The sequence below is a fragment of the Tetrao urogallus genome (assembly GCF_951394365.1).
Source record: "Tetrao urogallus genome assembly, chromosome: 8".
Classification (NCBI taxonomy): Eukaryota; Metazoa; Chordata; class Aves; order Galliformes; family Phasianidae; genus Tetrao; species Tetrao urogallus.
Window position 1 is genome coordinate 8554321 of NC_136821.1, and position 21104 is coordinate 8575424.

Genomic DNA, 21104 nt, shown 5'->3' on the forward strand with positions numbered 1-21104 from the left:
CACCAATTCTCACTGGTTGGCCACAGCCCTTAAGAGGAGCCAGGTAGGTTTGTGTGATGCTGCCTGAAAGGCTGTGACAACTGAAAACTTCCCCTGAAAAATATCTAGGAGCACATAGGTCTTGCTGAAAGTCAAAGGGATTTACATCCAAGTCTGAGGTGTTTTTGAAATTATCCCCATTGGCATCAACTTGGAATTTGGTGTCAGTTTTAAAAGGAAAGATGGCAGCATTTTCTGCATAAAATTAGACAAGTTCATTAACTGTGAGGATTTTTTGTTTAACTTTGAGGAGCTGCATCACTCAGTCTTCTTTGAGCTGCAAAAGGAAACCCAGGGGTACAGCCCCAGCCTTTGAGCTACACATAGAAACAAAATGGGCTTTTGAAAGCTTCAAGCCCATGACAGCTGCGAGAGAGCAATAATTCAGGAAATGTCTTGGGTAAAATCAGCTCAAATGACTCAATGCTTTGTTTTATCATTATGAACATAAAGGAGTTTATTTTAGTTCTCAACTGCAAATTCTCGAGGGGCTCCCCGCAAGATTTGATAATAACATGCCTTGAATAGGAATGGCTGCAAGTGGCAGGAGAGTAGCAGTAGAAAAGGGACATTTTACTCATCAGTGTCAGTTCTACCACTAACACATGAGACTCGCACTCTATTCCCAGCCCTCTCTCCATCCCCAGCAGTACAAGTCTCATCCAGCCTTCAGTGCATTCATCCCTAACTGTCAAGGCTGATTATTTACCTTCCTATGGAAAGTTCCTCTCCTCGTAGCGTAAATGGATCTGAACAGGAACATAAAGGCACCTGGATCCTTCCTGACTGACTCTTTTATCCAGCATAGTGGAGTGGATGGAGTAAGTAAGCACAAATCTTACCTATTCTGTATTCTATGAAATAACTTCCAACTTCCTCCTTACCTTCTAACACAAGACAATGAATTCTCTTCAGACTTTTCTGATTTTTTCCCAAGTTCTCATACATACTTTCTTAACAAAGAAAACTAAGTCTTTCTCTCAGAACTTTTGGAACAAATGACAAGATGGCATAACAGATCATTCATAAAATTGATTTCCATATCCCTTCAGTATACAACTACTCACTGACTACCTACGGGAGGAAGAAGATACAAGCTTTAGAAAGCTATAACAACATTTTTGCACCAGGAAGAGGCGAGGAGGAGCGGGCAGCAAGCTTCAATGGGTAGTCTGGGGATGCTCTGCAAGCACTGCACCAGTGACACCTAATTCTCACATCAAACACTGTCACTGCACCATATCCTGATCATCAGCAATATCAATGGGTACTTCACAGAAAATAAAGACTTTGCAATAGACACGATTTAAATAATACAGTCTTGGCTTTTTAAAAGAGAAGGAAACAAGCCATTCAAATGTGGCATGATTTCTTTCTCAGAATATTTCAAAGTCATGTCAGTCTATCTATTACCCAAGACAAATTACTTTGACAGCACTATCTACTCTTGACATCTGAGTTGTCTCTCCAGCCTATTATATTTTAGCACAGGCATAAAATATTGTTCAGACAGTATGGTTAGTCTAAAAGAGTAAATCTAACTGCTTTGAAATGGCCTATTAGGAGATGAACTCTCAGTTTGGCTGCAGGCAGAGAATTAATCCAGTGCTTTTCTTAGTTCTTCAATAGCAGTCTTCTCTTCCCTACTAACTACATACTCTTTATTCTGAGGGATGCAAAAAGGGAGTAATCTTCAGAAGGAAAGGGGGAAGCAAATTAAACAGAAATCAGACAGGAAAGCATCATTAAGAAATCCTGATAGATGACATAGAGGACATTTATTTTGGCTCACGTACCATTGGAGAAATAGAGAGGAGGGTCAAATTTTGACTTCAGTCCCAAGAACAATTATACATGCAGCTTGCTCAGCTCTGTGCACACCTAAACATTGCAGCCCATCGCTGCTCCCGAGCACAGAGGAACGTCCCTGGGGACCCCCTCAAAGTAGGAAGACACAGAGCTCAGCCCCAGACCTTGTCCCCCCTGCATCAGCAAAGCAGAGGGATGCTGCTCAGTTCAACAAGGCTTTTGGCTGCATCACAGTTTAACCTTCAACTGTGGAAGTGGTACAAGCTTGTGCTTGGACACAGCATCCTCCCAGGCATATCTGTGTGTGTGTTTTTAATAAACAAACAGTCCCAGCTGCTTCAGCACAACTCATTTCAATTCTCCCCTGGAGCTGTTCCTCACTGTAGCACCTGCCTAATCAGTGCTTCCCTTCCAGGGTGATTCAGCTGCTTTTATTGTAGCTAATACATCCCTGGGCAGCTTCTCCAGGGAAGGATCTGAAACTAGAGCCATGGATGCATCCACAAGGCCCAGTTAAACGCATCTCAGAAGCTCATGTGTGATGGCATCTCAGAGACCTGGCGGATTGTCCCACATCCTCACAGAGCTCGCTGGCTGTGATGGAATGGACTGTGCAGATGAAGGCAGGCATTGCCACCCTGTGGAGAGAGAAGGGGAGCAACCAGCTCTGCTGGGAACTGCTGTGCCCCTCTCCAGCCAACCACTCCACTGCCGAGCCCACAGCTATCCCAACATGTCAGCACATAGGAGGCTCACAGGGAACTGGCTCCATTCCTGCCAGGTCCCAGGTGCCAGGTTTGTCCCTGTTGCATCTACTTGGTCACCCACTACATCCACTGGCTCAGAGATACCAGAGAGAAGATGAAGTCAGAGGTCCCACCTGGTCTAGAGAACTTGAGAAGTAGCCACCTACCTACAGCACCCAACCTCAGTGAAGCAGCACACAGAACCCCTAGTTGCCACCTTCAAGGCCTCCAACAGTATGTGTTAAACCTGTCTTCAGCCCCCTCGCTCCTGGAGGATGGTGAGGCTTAAACTCTGCAGTGCTTCCCACACCACAAAGTCACTTCTTGTTAAAACACATTTATTGCCATAACAGCTTCACTTTGTGTAATTATCTGTTGATCAGCCTACTCCTACTAACAATCTTAGCTCTCTTCGTTTTTATTCATTGTCCCTGATTAGTCTTGAAGATAAATGATAACAGGTGAAACAAGCTTCCTGGGCTGATCAATCAGCCCTGCAGACAGTGTCTTGCCTTGTTCAATGAAAGCCCCCAGTAGCCCTCCCTGTACGGGGTGATTGCCTCTCCTTCTCCTGGGACTGCAGCAAAAGGATCCTGGAGGCATTTGTTTTGCTTTTTTTAATTGAAAAGTGAAAACTCTCCTAATTAATGATCCACCTACTAGGCCTTATTGTGTCATTACTCCTTATTGATGAAAAAGGAATAACAGTCATTGGATAAATTAGGGTAGGCAGGCACTCTAGGACCTACACAGTTCTTCTAAATGGAATGCGCTCTTTTGTGAAGGACAAAGTAGTATGAAGGGCACTCAGTAAGAATAGGTGGGAGGCAGAAAGGGACACCCCAGAACTACTGTCTTCTGCTGTTGCACGTGTCTGAGGTACAAACCCCATTCATAGACCAGGAGGAGCTTGCACTCATTCTCATATTCTCTTGGGAGCTGTACCAGAAGCCCTTTGTGCTGGTAGGTGGATAAATAAAGTCTTTTGGGCCATTAAGGAAGCAGCATTTTAAAAAATCTGTCCCGTGATCTACCTTTGAGAAATATCTTCATTAAGATCCATCCAGCCTGATACTTCTCTTTTCAAAGCTCCTTACTGTTGTCCATCTATAAACTCTCTATTGACCTTATTTTGTTCTCCTGCTGAGAACGAACTTTCCTAGTTTCACCAAAGCCTTCTCGTAAAGTCCTTTCTCATGAGTATATTTCCAGCAAGGATATTTACTACACTTGTGTTGAAGGTGTTTGTTAGCTAAGCCAAGGTGTGAGAGAAGTCACATTAATCTGGTGCAAAGTTTTTTGGCAACACCTTGCAGGATTTTGCCTTGCCAAACTGCTTTTAAACTGCTTGGGACTCTGATCCTTTGTCTTCATAAATCAAAGCAATCTTTCCTACTGTTTTCACAGTCTACAGATCAAACCTGGCTTCTGGCAGCAACCTCTGAAGGTTGTTTGCCATGGTCAAATCTTCCCCAGATCTCTACCCTGTGGAGGTGCTGCCTCCCATGTCAGCCTTGTATTCCCCTGAAAGATGGAGAGGACACCCAACCCCTCTGAAGTTAGGAAGAAGAAACAGGAGAATAATACCTGCCTTTCAAAAAAATGTATTGAGAGACTTTTTCCAGTTGCACAAAGCCCACCTTCATACAGAAAACTGTAGAACTGAAAGACTCATGCAGCTCTGTGCTGATTCTTCCCCAGCTCAGTGCTACAGCAGAAGTAGTACAGGAGAGGCTACAAGCAAAGTTGGTCCTAAACTTGGCTCACATGAAGATGGCATCACATATAGTAGTGAACAAAAGGCAGATTAGAGGTATCACTGGAGCACAAACAGTAATCATGAAGGTGTCTTCGGGGCACATGAGTTGTATATGCACACACAGCTATTTAATTGCATTATAAAATGTCTCACCTCCTGAACCACTCCAAACCAGCCATGGGAATTCTGCAAGCCCAGCAATTGTAAGGAAGAGAGACCCATGAAAGACTGGCATTTTTATATAGGCAATAAATCCTACTTCGTGAAGAAACATGTTGAGGTAAAATTGCCAGTGGCTGTTTTAATAAGTATTTATGATACATAAAGGGATTTGATTCATAAATATAGTAATTATGTCCTTACTACAAAGCAGTACAAATATAAAGCCTCCTACCTATTACATTGAAACTGTAATTGCATCTCATTAAAAAGAATATAAGCAAATCAAAATTAAAATCTTTGGGGGGAGGGGGCGGGAAGAAGTGTTACCCAAAGTCTTGATGGTTAGATATTATGGGCTTTCTGTTGTGCCATTCAATCTGTCTAAATACCTCATAAAGTGCAGTGAAGCCCTGAAGATCTGGGTGGTGTTTGTGCAACCTAGAAGAAAGTATTGCTCACCTTGGACTGAAGTTTCCAAAGAGACCTGTGCACTTGAAAGGCTTAAACAAAATCTTGGCTTTAACCTCAGACAAGTGGGAACTCCACTAGGGCCTTCCATGCAGCCACAACAGAACTGTTCCAGCCATGCCAGAGCCACAAAGAAGAGTTAAGGCCTTCCTCATTCAAACACATCTGATAGACTGAAACAAGCATTCAGCTTTTTTAAATCATGTTTAAGTACAGACATCTGAAGAGAGAATTGTTTGCACTGCGGTAACAGAGAGGTGTAACAAAACCGTGTTCCCATACTGTAGGCACCAGGTGGTTAGAGGGTAAAATAAAGTCACGTAGAGGAATAATAGTACTGGGGATCAGGGTTAGGTCACAAGAGTACAAGAGGATATCTCAGATTGGATATATGGAAAAATTTATTCTCAGAAAGAGTGGTAAGGCATTGGCACAGGCTGCCCAGGGAGGTGGTGGAGTCACCATCCCTGGAGGTTCTAGACGTATAAATGTGGCACTGAGGGACATGGTTAGTGGGGATGAGGGGATTCAGTCGGGTTGGACTAGATGATCTTAGAGGTCTTCACCAACTTTAATGATTCTATGATACTATAATTCTAAGAGTCTGGTGAAATCCCTGATGCTTTTGTTCCCCTCCAAGCTAACCTCATCCCACACAGCCTTTGTCAGGACTCCTGTGGGTTCCTCATTGGGTCATCCATCAGTATTCTGTTACTTTCACTTAAGCGGTGTGATTTTGGGGTGAGGAGTTCTCTATCTCACATACACTTAATTCCTGGCCAGTATGACTCTCTGAAAGCATCAGATTTCACTAATTGTGCTCATGATTATCTCCTTATGACCCACAGCAGCTTTCATTGTTCCAAACCAGTGACTGGCCTTGATACAGGAGCACCTCTGCAGCGTGTGGGAGCAGTGCTGGACTTATTGATGCAACTTCCCTACCAAATGTTCTTTGGTCTAATCGCTTTCTTAAACTACACAAACACAATCTCTGCACCATGATCAATTATTTAACAGAAAATGATGCATCAAGTTAGAAACTAAATACCATTTAATATGCTCTAGGAATTCTAATTGAGAGATTTCACTGTATTGCTAATGAAAACTTTAACTTTGCGGTATTTTTAAATCTTCCTTGCATACAGATAAGCCAGTATCTATATGCTTTCTTTTAATGTCTGGAATTATTTTGGTATTTTAATGTAATCAGTCTTTCTATTTTGAAGAGAGTGCCCTTGTAGGTTATTTGTTTTCTTTCTGTTTTGCAAATTGTTCCCTTTTCAAGACTGTTTGTTTAGTGTCAAGGGGTTATTAAACAAACCAAGCACAGTCCTTAAACTAATCAGCTAGAAGTGACGATAGAGATCAGGAATAATTCAATATTAAAGAGGTTACTTTTAAAACTGATCTGAAAGTGTAACGTATATGGGGGGAGGGGGAGGCACACGCACATCTCTTACAAAAGTTGAAAGGATGAGCTGAAGAAGATGCCTGGCAGCACAAGCCAGGCGACACCAGCTCATTGCCACAAATTCTCCCTAACCAGAATGACTCAAGCAAAACTATCCAGGGCTTTACAAAGAGGCAAGAGCTGCTTTCCACTCCTTTCTTCAGGAGTGTCACTTTCCAGGCACTTTTTTCAACACCCCCTTGAAGTGCAGGCAAGCCTTGGGCACGGTGGTGTTCCTCTTGGCTTGTTCACTTTCTTCTCCCTCCTTCCACTTTCTTGCAGCTGGCCAAAACCCAGAAGGGGAAGGAGAAGAAAGCTGCCCACTAATGGGACTTTTTGAAGGACTTTTACTCATTCTGACTGGGTGCTGATCAGTAAAGCCATGCCTCTGCGAGGACCCAACCACTTGCTGATGTTGTATGTAGAGCTTTCTGTGTTCAGCTTTGCTGCCGCATCCTCGGGGGTAATACCCTGGAAATGTACAGGATCAGTTCTCATCTATGTGCTAAAGTTTCTAAACGTGAAATTGTTTGGTTTTCAGAAGAGGAGGCTCAGAAAAGATCTTATCACTCCTACAGCTCTCTGAAAGGAGGCTGTGGTGAGGTGGGGGGTTGGCTTCTTCTCCCAGGTAACAGCAATAGGATAAGAAATGATGGCCTCAGGTTGTGCCAGCCAAGGTTCAGGTTGGATATTAGGAAACATTTCTTCTCCAAAAGTGCGATTAGGCTTTGGTACAGGCTGCCCAGGGAAGTGGTGGAGTCACTGTTCCTGGAGGTACTCAGGAAACATAGAAATGCGGTACTGAAAGACATGGTTTAGTGGCAGTGTTGGTGTTGGATGGTTGACTAGATGATCCTAAAGGTCTTTTCCAACCTTAATGAATCTACGATTCTAACTGGGCCTTGACACAATGAGCAGATTGTGAAGCACAAATGAGCTGCACACAACAACACTGCAATGAGTCAAGCATGTCCAGGTGCTCACATAGATAAAGAAGGAGGAGGTTGCTAGGAGCAGCAGTTGATGAAAAGCCATCAAGTAAAGTTTTGCCACCAGGAGGTTGAGAGGCCATACTTCTCCTCTTTCTCAGTGTTTTTCCTTTTATCTTTCATAGATGAAGCAGCATTTTCATTGGGGTCTAAGCTGCCTCTCTGCATAAAACATACATCTGTCTCCAAAAATATCAAGCCAGACCACAACTTGGGCCACAGAAGGGGCTGATTCACCCTTCAGAGGAGCCTTCATGTCCTCTGACCAGCCATGAGCAGCCCTTGACCAGTTCTATCAGCAGCGTGCTGCTGACAGAGGCAGAGTTGAGCACGCTAGGGTCCCTGCTTGGAGAGATGGCTTGTGGAAAAGCTGACATGTTGAATTAATGTAAAAACTCCCTCCCATCAGCATTTTGGGCAAAAGATTGCACAGCCAGACTATTTATATCAGAGATATGCATGGCACTTATCTTCCGTCTGGGATGCTTGGCCACTTTTTCATCTTTAACAATGAGAAAACAGCTCTGGAGATCAGGAGAGGTGATCAGGGTGGGACACCACCAACCCAGTGCAGGAGCTGCTGCCCGGGTCCTTCTGCTCTGCTCTAATGGGTCTGTGTTGGCTTTTCTTCTTCCTGATGTTGCTTGAAATCAGCTTTAATCTGAAATGAATAAAGTAAGCTGCTCTTCTGCAGAGATCTGATGGGTTTACTGGTCTTATTGTAAGGTACAACTTCCCTGTCTTTTTTCCTGGGGGGAAGGAAGGAAGGGTGGGAGGGCGAAATCTGGCAAGAAAACTGCTGCTGTCAGCAGGGGGGGATACTGCTGCCTTTAGCACAGAGGGGGAATCCGAAAAGCAGAAATGATATTACCACTGGGCCAGCTGTTGAGTAAGTGCCACTTTTCTTTTTTAAGCTATTCTGGTTACAATTGTCTTCACAAAAGGGAAATAAAATATGCAGTCAAAAATCACAAATGAGGAATAAGATATTGCAAAGAGGACAAACACCATATTCTAAGTGTCTTTCTTTGTTACAATCCTGGAATAAACAAAGTTTCTTAATAAATATTTATATTGTTTGCATATCCTGCCTTTGAAAATAACAGAATGATTCTCTCACCTCTTTCCCTCTCTGGACAGACATCAAGTTCAGCACCTCCATACCATTTGTCAGAGAAAACTGAAAAATAAATCTACACCACCACTGAAAAATCCATTATGGTTTTTTTAAGTGTTTAGCTGTCAATGCCCATTCCTCAGTTGTAATTCCTGGGAAAAACCAAGTTTTTCCATGCAGAATAGACAAATTGACTCCAGTACCAGGTTTTTGCCCAAGATGTTAACTCAGGGTGGCTCTGGGGTCACCTCACCTTTGGATAATTTCCCATGGCCATACTGGGCTGTTCCCAGTCCATGACTTCGCTGGGGTTGCAGAGGAGGACCTGAACCCCATGCACTCTCCTACAGGAGTTTTACACACCCACATGCAGTCTCCAGAAAAAAGACACGCGAACATTCCTGTGGTGGGTTTTAGTCTTGCTCACCTCAGCTTCAGCTTATTGAACACATGTCAGTGTGTATGTAAATACTGAAGCAAAGCTGCAGTGTAGGGAGGTCCCCTGTGGTCAGCAGATTGCTCCACTGGGAGCTGTGACATGAGTGTCTCTCACATCACATTCACAGGCACACAGAAGCCAAGACAACAATGGCCAGGGCACAGTTAAATCACCCCCTGGCTTCCCTCCTGCTGCCGTCAGGAGCCATCAAGCCAGACTTAACTCCAGCCACTGCCGGCAGCGACCGCTTCTTTCCCTCTTGTCTCCACAGGCAAGGACAGTGCTCCCAGCACCAAGGGTACCGTTGTCACATCAGGCTGCCAACTGGATGCTGTTCTCAGCGCTCTGCTCCTCAGCTCCTTCCAACAGGGGACATCTCGCAGGCTCTGGTTTTGCAAGTTTCTACCAACATGATTCTGAGGATCTTTCCTACAGCCCAGAACTTCAAGGATCTAGAAGTAATGAACGTGACCCTGCCCAAGGCTATTGTTCCAAGAAGTGAAACACTGAGGATGTCCCAGGTCAGCTCCAATACAGCATCCCAGAGGTACAGGAGTGGTGACCAACAGGGTTGGGTTCCTCCTTGCTCGAGAAGGCAGGGAGGTTTGGAGCTGGCTGCCATAAGTTGTTCAGCCATTTTGAGTCTTGCCCAGGGCTTGCGGCACTGGAGCTGAATTTTTTCCCCTTGCTTTTGTCATGAAGTTGAATTTGAGAGCAAAACATGTCACAGAGGGAGGCACCTCCCACTCTGGCAGGTCCCAGCACAGTCCACATCCCCCCATCTTGACATCTGCTCATGTCACCAAGAGCTGGAGGCAGCTCCACCACCAATCCACAGCAACTTCATTTGAAATAAGATGATTTTTCCCCTTGAAACATCCCTACTTCTCCAGAGAGGACATGACTTTGTTTTTCCATTGATTAGAGAAGAGGCAAAAACCAAAACCTGATCCAGAATAGATAAGGCCAAAACACTCTGAGTTGAGCCCTAGGACATCCACAAAATCTACAAGGCTCAGGCCAACATAAGGATAATCCATTGCAAAATTCCAGCAGGAGCTATGTTAAGCAGACCCCATGCCACCCAACCCTGCCAAGGCTTTGCCAAATGCTGGAGGAACTGACCATCCCTGTACTTCCCCACCAGGGCTGAGCCAAGGAGTAATTCATGAAGCTTCTCTGTTCTCCGTCCGTATCATTTTTTAGTACTTGCTACACTTGTTTGCTTTTTCCAGTAGTCAGATGATGACACAAACTGCTAAATAACGTCTTCAAAATGTGCTTGTCTCATATAAATTATGTGGAGGTGTTTAATTATGACTTAGCTCTAGCACTTGCTGCTGCTGGTTCTGTATCTCACTGTAAATGCCAGTGCTTGGTAAGGGACTGAGTGCACACCTGGGCAGTGGATGTGTGATCTTTGTTCTGTATCCTCCCCTGCTCTGCATCTCTGATATCACAGAGAGATGTGCATTAAGAATATTCACAGTGCTTATTTATATTTATATTTATTCTTCATAATTTTTCCCACAACCTCACCAGCTTCTCTGATGGTGGAGAGCCACACTGCGTTTCACAGCCAAGCAAAGATTAACATTCAGATGCAGGTAGTGCAAGAGACAGGAGATAACACAACGATGTTTGTTCTCACGCTGGCCATGCATCATCCCTCCCCAGGCTGCTGTCTGAGGCAGGGCGGATTTCCTCTGGAGCAGCAGCCAGCATGAAACCATCATGCATGGTCACTGCCTGCATGGAGAACCACGCAAGCATGGGGCATGAGTTCATTAGCAGGCACTGCTTGTTGTACCTCTCTCACCATCCCCATCCATGCTCATCAGTGCTCTCTGCACACAGTAATATCTACTTTCAGCCCTGGTTTCTTGCAGGTCACAGACCCCAGTGCTCTGATCCCTCTGGATCATGCTGGTTCGCTTCACTCTTGATGTGCTTGTTATCCTTCTAATTTTGGGGGGAGATCAAGGATGAAATTGCACATGAGATACCCAACATGAAGAATAACACTGAACAGAGGGGTGGGTGTTTTTCTGTTTTAGTTTAGCTGTCCAGAAGCCTACTGGGAATATTTCAAAAAAAGCTTTATCCAGAGGGTTGTTATCAGCAGGTGATTCTCCACCCTGCAGCAGAATTTGAGAATCATAAGGCTGAAAACACAGCATCAAATCCTTGTCTTTTCTCTCCCTCCCTGCTCTTTGCAATGAGGAACAGGCCCGTGTTGGTCTGAATTAAAATCATTTTAACCAACAGATCACACAGACTGCTTTTGCTGTTGATGAGGTTCTGCCAGGGGGGCACTGCCCATGCATCATTTCTGTGCCCACTTCAGCACCCACTGAAACAATGCTGCTCCGTGAGGTCACACCCCTCAGCTGCTCCTGGATGTCTAAGACTGCACCAAAAATGCAAATCCCCAGTGTGGTTATTTGGAGTGAAGGTGCTTTCAGGTGCTTTCCCTATTTCACACAGGCTCAGCCCATAGGAGCTGTAGCACTGTAGTCACACTGGTGATTGGCATTGCTCTGCAGGTCCAGGCTCACAGAACCCTTTTCGGCATGGAGTTGGAAGAGGAGGGAGGAGAAAGCCAAGAAAGCCCCAAGGCACCAACACTACATGTAGTCTGGGAAACAGACCAATTCCTGCAGAAGAAACAAGTAGAAAGTCACCTCCTCAGGCTCAGAAAGAGTCATCCCCATCCCACCAAGCTGGGAGCAGATGTGGGTTACAGTTCCCAAAGGCAATCTCATGCTCTGCATCTCCCAGAAGTATTGGTGATGCACCCATGGCACCACTGCAGGCAGAGATGCCCCAGCCCCAGGCTGTCTCCCAGCCTCACACAGGAGCACAGACTCCCATGCCCCAACCCCATGTCTTCCTCCCTGCCACCCATCCCAGTGCCATCCCTGCATGTAAGCACATACAGGTAATTTTTTCTTTCATGATTTTGGCTGAACTGGGGGGAATAACAAAACAAAGCAACCCAAAACACATGTTCTCCCCTTTCTTTTTTAAATTCCAAAGCCTTTCTTTCACTGAACACCTAGAAAAGCACAAGGACCAGGACCTGTGGATCGCACTGGTTTGCCATATCTTCAGTTTTACCTCTCTCTCCCTGTCTCTTTTTTGGGTTTTTGAGAGGGTTTTTTGTTTGTTTGTTTTGTTTTGTTTTTTGGAAGGATGGCAGTGGGAAAGGGAAGAGGAAATTTGAATTGCAGTTCCCAGAAAACACCAACCACAAATTACTTCAACAGCTATTTATCTGATTTGTGCTATTCTGGAGGAAAAGCACATCCATCCCATGCTCTGCTCTGCCTGCTTCAAGGAGCACATACATCAATACAAAGGCCTATTGATTATGCCAAGACCAAATCAAATAACTTCATGAGAACTGAGAACAGTAACAAAAACCACTACCACCATAAAATCCCAGCCAAAGATTAAACCTAGCCTTGACCCTGTCCCATTAAAGCCCTGAGAGCCTGCCCACTAGCTCTGATGGGAATCAGGTCAACTCCATGGAGGACGTGGTCCACCAGCTGCACGCCTTCCCTTGGGTCCTGCTTATGAGGGAGTAGGGCTCCCTCCCATGGGTAAGCTCACTGACGATGAGTAAAATGACAACAAAATCTCATTCTCAAGTGGTTTGAGACCAAGAGACGACAATTCCATACAACGACCCCCAGCACTGCCACCTTAGGGAAAGATACTGGAAAAGATTACAACTGAAGTATTTTTTCAGGCTCAGTTGGTGCACCTTTCCTCTCTGCCACCTTAGTCCTCAAAGCAGTGCAATGGGCAAACATATCCTCAGCAGTGACACACTTCTTCATGGTCTTCTCATCCCATGGCGACAGGCAGTGATAGAGCAGGTGCAGCACGGTGACTGGGAGTGGTGTCATTTGGAGACTTTATGGTGCACACTGCCAATGTGTAATAACATTGTGCAATGTGAGTTACGGAGTTGCTGGCATCGATGAGATTTTGCATATTAATTGCAAATGCCATCCCCCCTCTTCCCCCCTCCCCCTCCACTCAAAAAAAAAAAAAAAAAAAAAAAAAGACAGAAGGATTTATTGGCTTGATTAGTGCTTCAGCTGTAATAAAGTTCAAGTTTCATCTTCATACAATTGACAAAGTGCAGCAGTGTCACTCCTCCAGGATGTTCAGCCTTCTGAAAGGGAATGCTGAAGTCTGCCACAGCTCCAAGGCTGTAGTGAGCACTCAGTGAGGACTCAGTGAGGACTCAGAGGGGTTGAGCTCTGCAAATATTTCATACCACTCTGAAGGAGGTTTGCTAGAGGCTGGCAAATGGAGCTGCTTGACCCTCTCGCAGATGCTGACAGTGTTTTCCCTGTGAGATGTTTACAGAGTGACACTTACTGGAGAAGGACACAAAATGGACCGTTGCTATCGCTGGGTACAAAGGGTGAGATTCATTATGGCCAGCCCCAGATACTGCCTAATAGGAACACTGCTGTTGCACTGTATGGTGGGTACATGCACTAAAGGACAAAGCAAAATTCAGCTTGAAAATGCTTAGATTGATGCACCTGGAAGCAGAATTTGTGCCTTGGGCTCCCAGAGCCCAGGAAGGAAAGATGCATGGCAGATTAGGTGCCAGGAGAAGGAGAAACAAACTTCAACTTTGTACATCAAAACAAAACAGAGGGAACCCTACTAGGATCTGATCCCCACCACCTCACACATTGGCATGCTGCAGCACAGCACCATTAATGCAATGTTTCAGAAGAAACAATCTGTAATGAGGGAAGATCAGGACAATACCTGAAGAGCAGCTAACTCCCCAAGGAGTTAAAACATTTTCTGCATTATCATACCATCAATATTGCATCCTCAAACTAAGATCAGACAAAGATTCATTGTTCATAAAGCCTGCTCAGAGGGGAGCTCACGACTTCAAACGCGTTATCCTCCCTAGCATGCTTCCCCCCTCCTCAGAGGCAGATCTCTCCTCTTCAGGATGACAATCACAACCCAACACTCAGGCAATATGCAATTTGTTGACAATGAGATATGCCAACAAGGAAACATTTCAGCTGTATTCAAGACTGAATAATTTTTATAATTTTTTTTCTTTGCTTTTCTGGACATGATCTGGCAGCTGCGAGCAAAAAGAGAAGGCAGGATGCTGCATGTGTCCCCTCCCTGCGAGGAGCACAGCCAGTGATGCAGGCGAGCTATGCTCCCATGTCACCGTGCTCACAGTGCACTGGAGGAAATAATCCTGCATTAGCAGGGCAGCAGATCACAGGGATCAGATGGGTCTTTTCTGGTTCTGACCTAGCCAGTGCCAAAAAGCACAGAACAGGAGCAAATGAAATAGAGATATGTCACCAGCCCCCTGCAAAGAGAATCTGCAGAGCTGTGCTACACAGGGTAATGGTTAATCCAGGGTGTCTCGTAATTGGAAGAACTCAGAGAAGACAGGCATTTGTCTACAATTATAACACACAGTTCCTCCAGAACCACACTATACAGGGCACTGCAGCATTCAGCTCCTTCAGGATGTGACCTTAAGCACCTAAAGGCTCTACCTTGAACATGGAGGAAGAAAACACCATCAGAGAATCATAGAATGGTTGGGTTGGAAGGGACCTTAAAGCCCATTTAGTCCAACCTCCTGCTGTGGGCTGATTGCCACTATAGTGAATTGCTAAGTCAGGGCCTGAACCAATGATGGAACACCTGGTGAAGGGACACAGCCAGCCCTTGGAGCACAGGTGAATTGCTTCCACCTGTGCAACCAGAAGGGATGGAACCAGGTTCCACCCCTTCCTAAGCCTCATTTAAGGGCTGGCTGCCACAAAGAAAGGATCTCTGCCTGGAGATCTTTTCTTTTGGAGTGTTTGGTAAGCTCTGATCCTTGGGATGGGTAAGTAAAGCTTTCTTTCTTTAACTGGATTGTGACTATTACCCTTTTTGAGTAATTTAGGATTGGTTATCTGCTATTGCTTTTCCCTTTAGCCACTCACTAGCTTAGGCTGCCTGGGGCCCCATCCAACCCAACTTTGAGAACTTCTAGGGATGGGGCACCAACCCACAGCTCTCTGGGCAGCCAGTGCCTCACCACCCTCTGAGTAAAAAAAATGCTTCTCCACATCTTACCTAAATCTCTTACTTTCTTAGTATAAAGCCACTTCCCCCATTTCCCCTTGTCCTATCACTATGAGATCATTTAAAAGCAACAACAAAATACTAGTTTTCCTCCAGTTTGTATGCTCCTTTCAAGTACTAGAAGGCCACAATGAGATCTCTGTGGAGCTTTCCCTTCTCCAAGCTAAACAAGCCCACCTCCCTCGACCTCTCTTTATAGGAGAGAGGTGCTCCAACCATCTGGTCATCCTTGTGGCCCTCCTCTGGACCTGCTCCAACAGCCTCTCATCCCTCCCGTGCTGAGAGAGCCCCAGGCCTGGACACAGTACTCCAGGTAGGGCATTTCAATAGGTAGGTATTCAAGTCTAGGCTACCAAATCACACAGGCTGTTTGCAGGCAACCAGCATTGCCCTCTGCTGGCCGCCTCACAATGCTTTGATGGCCAGTGATGAAAAAGCTGCCCAAGAGGATCTGGATAGAGCCTCGCGTCAGGGGAGAAGTGTGGTGACCTCCAGGGAAAACTGAGAGGTGACCAAGGAGCACAAATCTGAATCAGCATAGCCCTGGCCTAGGGAAACAGAACTAGCTGAGAGAAGTGGACCCTGTTGGCACATTAGCCATAGCTTTCCATCAAGCTGCACATCTTGGAGCTCAGACATGGAGCAACCCCAGAGGAGGCTCTCATCACTGTGCCAGTGCCTGCATGCCCGCCATTCATCTCCCATAATCAATCTTCCCCATCTCCGTACAGCAAAAAGGCCCAAACTCTTTGGAGCCTCAAAGTCAGTGAAGATGCAGTTAGTCTTTATTTCATTCTGACAGGCTCCTTTATCCCTGAGACAATACAGAGACATGGGATCTTAGCTGGAATTCTTCCCAGAGTTCAATCCAATAAGGGTAAGGGGAAAAAAGTCACATGTTACTGAAAAAAGGTATTTAATAGGAACATAATAAATAGATTTACATGCTGTTTTGTTTTAGTCCTACGCAGACTTCTTTAATGTGTGAAAAGAAAGAGGCCGTGCAAAGGCTCAACAAACCCAGCCTCCCTGCTTTGTGCGCTCACAGATTGAGCCCATCAGGCACTGGAAACCCTGAAGGAGACAAGCAAGGAGATGAGCAAGCATTAAATCACCGAGAAAAATGGCCACGGTGAGTTCCAACAGTGGGAAGCCTGAGAGCAGTGTGTGGCTCAGTACATGTGTGTGTAAAGGCAGAAGGCACAAAAAGAAGCACTGGCAAATGGGAGGAAACAGGAGCTGGGTTAGGGACTCTCTCACTCTGCTCCGCAAGAGGAGGATTGAGGAGGAATTTGGGGAAACCTTCCCTTCTCCAGCCCATGGGAAGGGAAAGGATTCCCACCAGGGGCATAAAGATCCAGGATTTATTGCTGCAACATCTTTCTGTGAGAGCACAGATACCTACTTTTTTTTAATATTATCTGAACTGCTTTTATCATTATTTTGAATACACAGCTGGTTACAAAATGAGAGGTAAGGCCCCAAGTTACGCCAGAGAGGTTCAGATAGGATATTAAGAAAAAAATTCTTCTCAGGAGGAGTGTTGAGGCACTGGAGCAGGCTGCCCAGGAGGTGGGGGAGTCACTGTCCCTGGAGGTATTCAAGAACCGTGGAGATGTGGCACTGAGGGATGTAGCCGGTGGGGATGGGTTGGGGTTGAACCAGGTGATCTTGCAGGTCTTTTACAGACATAATGATTCTACAATTCTATGGGTGAAGCTGGAGGGAAAGAAAAATGCAACCTGCACCCCGAGGTGCACCAGGAGGACTCTGTCCCAACAGCCATGGTGGGAACAGCCTCCACACCCCCCAGTGCCATCTCAGAGCTCTGCCAGGAGGAGAGGAGCAGAAAAACACGCAAGCAGCCAGCAGACGATCCTTCCATCGATTGTGTAAACTGTCAGTGGAGTGGCAAGGAGCATTTTTTTTTGTTTCTATCCCAGGGAATAATCCAGCCCGATAATTAGTACATAAGAGATAAGTGGAAAATGAGACATCTAGTGAGGGTGGTTCGAGGCTCCTCATGACATTGATAATGTGCAGATACATAGATCACTGTCGGGGCAAACCGCCACCACGAGCCTGTGTCTTCCCATTGCCTCATCAATCCATCATCTGCTTAGCTGCTGACACCTTGGCAGGCACACACCACCAGCCCCGCATTAGAATTGCAAGGAGCGGGCTCCACCGGGGAATACAGATTTAAAAATCTAAGATTCAAATTTGTTTAAGTATTGTGAACAGCAATTCCCTTGCAAGGCATCTTCATTGCCCTTTTGCCAAGGGGGAACAGTTGGGTCTTTGTTAGAAGTACAAATTGCTTCTTAATGCAAAGGATAAAGCGGAGCCCAGGCACCTCCTTAGAATTCCTCCTGGCTCCTGCTAATGCTGCTGCATGTCAATTTTAATTTTTTGAAATTTAAACCGAGGGCTTTGTGTCTAAGCTCCATTTCGTCGAGGGGGGGGGAGGAATAGTCAAAAAGGATTACAGATCCGGAGGGAATTGGGGATCCATAGCAATTATACTTCATTTGGGTCTGAGACACTGCTTTTAATCATATTCTAAATGGTACAAATCGACAAGGCGTTGGAGATTGATAATTGTTGAACGCATGTACCCAGTTATGAACTCTGCTCCCCTTGGCCAGGCAAAGCTGGAGGATGGGATGGAGGCAGGAACTGCCTCTTCCCTCCTGGAACAGGACACACTGTGGCCCTTTGCGCAGCCAACGAGGGGACACATCCCACCAAGGGCTGACAGGGGACTGTGAGAGCACAGCCATTGCTGGGCTGCCCAGTGTGGGGCTGGGGTGAGCCCATCCCAGATGTGAGTCTGCACAGGGATGCTGCAGTTGGTGAAAGTGAGAGCAAAACAGGGAACCAGCATCTGTAACTCAATTAACTCCCTCGCAGTCAGGAAATCCCGTTTTACCCAAACAGAGCAGTTCACCCATTGCTCGTGGAAGAGCTCAGGGCTACGCACACCATCACGCACCTTTACAAAAACACACTGTGCCCAGGATTTGCCAATGTAAGTGGTGTGAATCAAGTCCCATTGAGCTTCTCTTATCCCTGTCCTGGAGCTGACTGTCAGCTGTAGCTCAGCACACATCTGCACTGAGCTGTAGGGGCTCGCTTCTGTCCCCACACACTTTTGCACTTGTTTGGCACAGTGCTGGAGCACAGCTTTCTCTCACTGCTGACAAAATTATTTTTGTGTTCTTCAGCACCTCTGGGTCAGGCTCTGCCCCGTGGATGTTCAGGAGATCCACTCTGCACACCCACCTCCACCCCTAGCTGATGCTCTGCCTTCTTTACATTTTCTTTACAAAACCGCATAAAGGCAAAGGGCTTTTTCCTCTTCCTGCTTCTTCCCAGACCTCTTGAGCCCCAATCATGTTCTAGATAAGGTGTCCCATCCGAACTTTTAATGTTACTGCAAACCTAAAGGGCTGAAGCAACACCTCCCACCCCCTGCCACCAGTGCAGGGCTCCTCTGCAGCACCAGAAGAGAGACACAGTGAGAAGCCATTGTCTAAAAACATAATTTAATGTGATATTTTGTTGAGTGTGGTCAACGACTGAATTCTTTCGCAGACAGGAACAGGTTTGACGTTAGAGACATCATCATTCACACGAGCATCGCATTGCACAGAAAAGTTTACATTTGATCCCATACAAATGAAGCAGCAGAGGAAAAAATATGGTCCAGTGCCACATCATGAATAATCCATCTGAAAATTCATCATTGTAGTTAATACTCATTGACCAAAAAAATAATGATTGATCAGTTCGAATGCTGTATATGGCACAGGCTGATCTCTGAATCTCTGATACAGCGCAGGAACCTCTTGGGTTTCTGGCTGCAGGTTCCTGGTGTGACACAGAACACTGACATGAGGATGGGGATCAGGGAAAGGGGGCAGCCAGGGAGGGGTCGCGTTGTTCACGTGTATTTTGTTTCCACGGGAAAAGAAAAAAAAGAAAAACATAGAAACCGATAACGAAGCTGAAGTGACCCGCGGAGAGCAGCAGGGAACCGCGGCACAACGGGAGTCAGAGGGGAAACGCGGGATCGGCTGGGCCACGTCGCTCACCGCGCTTTAATCGGGGTATAAAAGAAAGCCAGAGAAAGTGCTGTACTTATTGTTGTTGCCCCCGTGCGCCTTGCCTCCGTCCAGCTTGACGTACACCTCGTCGCCGGAGTCCAGGTGCAGCACCACGCTGTTGCTGGCGTAGTCGTAGTTCTGGTCGGCGTCCTGCGCGATGGCGCTGGCCCGCACCTGCGGCACAGCCCTGTCAGCCCCATCCGTGCCCACACGGCTCCCCGCCCGCTTCCCCCTCCCCGTGATCGCGGTCGTCGGTGCGCGCCGGCCCCGACGGCGGGGGCCGCACGGTGAGAGCGCGGCGGGGCCGGGACGCGAGCACCCACCTGCCCGTTCTTGCAGAGGTCGGCCCACATGCTGGTGCCGTCGCCGCCCCGCATGAGGATGTGGTAGGTGAAGAAGTAGATGCCGCGCACCTGGCAGGTGAACTTGCCGCTGGCCGGCTCGTAGTGATTGCCCAGGTTGGTCACCACGTCGTCGAACTTGAGCACCTCGTAGCCCTCGTGGGGACTCTTCAGCCCCACGTAGAAGGCGATGCGCGGCCCCCCGAAGGCAGCGCTCAGCCCGCCCGCCGCCTCGCCGCCCGCCGCCGCTCCTCCGCCGCTGCCGCCGCCGCCCGTCCCCGCCAGCGGCAGCCCGGGCAGTCCCGGCTTCCCCGCATCCCCCCGCTCCCCCGGCGGCCCCCGAGGGCCCGGCGGGCCCGGCTCCCCGGGGGGGCCGCGGGGTCCCGGCTTGCCCGGCCGGCCCGGTTCCCCCTTGGGTCCCTGCGCGAAGGGCGGCGGGGGATTGGCCCCCAGGTCCTGCAGGGCCTCCACGGCGGCGGTGCTGCCGGGGCCGGGCGGACGGGCGCCGCTGTAGGGGTCGCAGATCATGCGGCAGGTGCCCATCATCTCGTAGTGGGCACCGCTCTCGGCGGGCGCCTGCAGCAGCAGCAGGGGTACGGCGACGAGCAGAGCGACGGCCATGGCCAGGGCGAGCCCGGCGGCGGCCAGCAGCCGCCTCCTCCGCTGCCAGAGCCGGGCGGCGAGAGAGAGCAGGTCCTCCTTGCCTCCGTGCGAGGTAATGGTGGCGCGGGGGCCGGCCGCTCCCTGCGGGGGGGGACGGCGAGAGAAGGCGGTGAGCCCCCCGCCGCCGGCGCCTCCCCGCTCAACCCGCTCGCCCCGCCATTCCGAGAGCCGCCGCCCCGCTCCGCTCCGCTCCGTTCCTTCCGAGGGGGCGCGGAGCCCGGGGCGCCCGGCGGGGCAGGGCCGGAGCGGGGACGTCGCGGAACGGCCGCCCCTCGTCGCCGCCCCGACGTGCGGGGGGAGTGGAGCGGACCCACCTGCGGGGCAGCGCCTCTCGCCGGGGCCGCGTGCGGTCAGCTGCCCCCGCGTGGGGCGGGCCGAGGCAGGGGAGGGGCGGCGGGACGCTCCCCGATGCCCCCCCGATCCCCCCCGGATCCCCCCCGGATCCCTCTCTCGTCCGTCCCGTCCCGTCCCGTCCCGCCCGCCCCTCGCGGCGCGATTCGGGGATTCTCAAGCGCATCCAACAAGCGGCCGTCTTACGCGCGGTGACATCGTCCCCTCGGCTCCCTCTGCTCCTCCCGTCCGGCCGCGGCCGCGCAGAGCCGCTCGGAGAGCAGCGCGGCTGCACCGCACGCCCCTTCCAGCTCGGTCCCCCCACCCCCCGGCTGCCAGGTGGGAGAGCGGCGTTGCGAGGAAATACCTTCCACAGAATTCTCGTTGTATGGGTTTCCCTCTGTGTGTTGGCTCCAAACCAAGCGCTCGTGGGATTTTTATTTTTTTTATTCCTCCCCCCGTCCCATAAATTGTAATTCGTTGCCTTTGATGTTCTGGTTAAGCGGTGGTAGTGCAGCCGAAGCTCT

General features: G+C 48.2%; 1 protein-coding gene across 1 annotated transcript; it reads right to left on the bottom strand.

Moving 5' to 3' along the window:
* Positions 1-19237: 19237 nt before the first annotated feature.
* Positions 19238-20310, bottom strand: C1QL2 (complement C1q like 2; the record flags this gene model as incomplete). The annotated part of the gene is made up of 2 exons (XM_079539430.1): positions 19567-20310; positions 19238-19417 (listed from the first exon to the last, which is right to left on the bottom strand). The coding sequence occupies exons 1-2, from the start codon at positions 20203-20205 to the stop codon at positions 19238-19240; spliced, it is 819 nt and encodes a 272-aa protein (XP_079395556.1). The 5' UTR covers positions 20206-20310.
* Between the last annotated feature and the right edge of the window lie 794 nt (positions 20311-21104).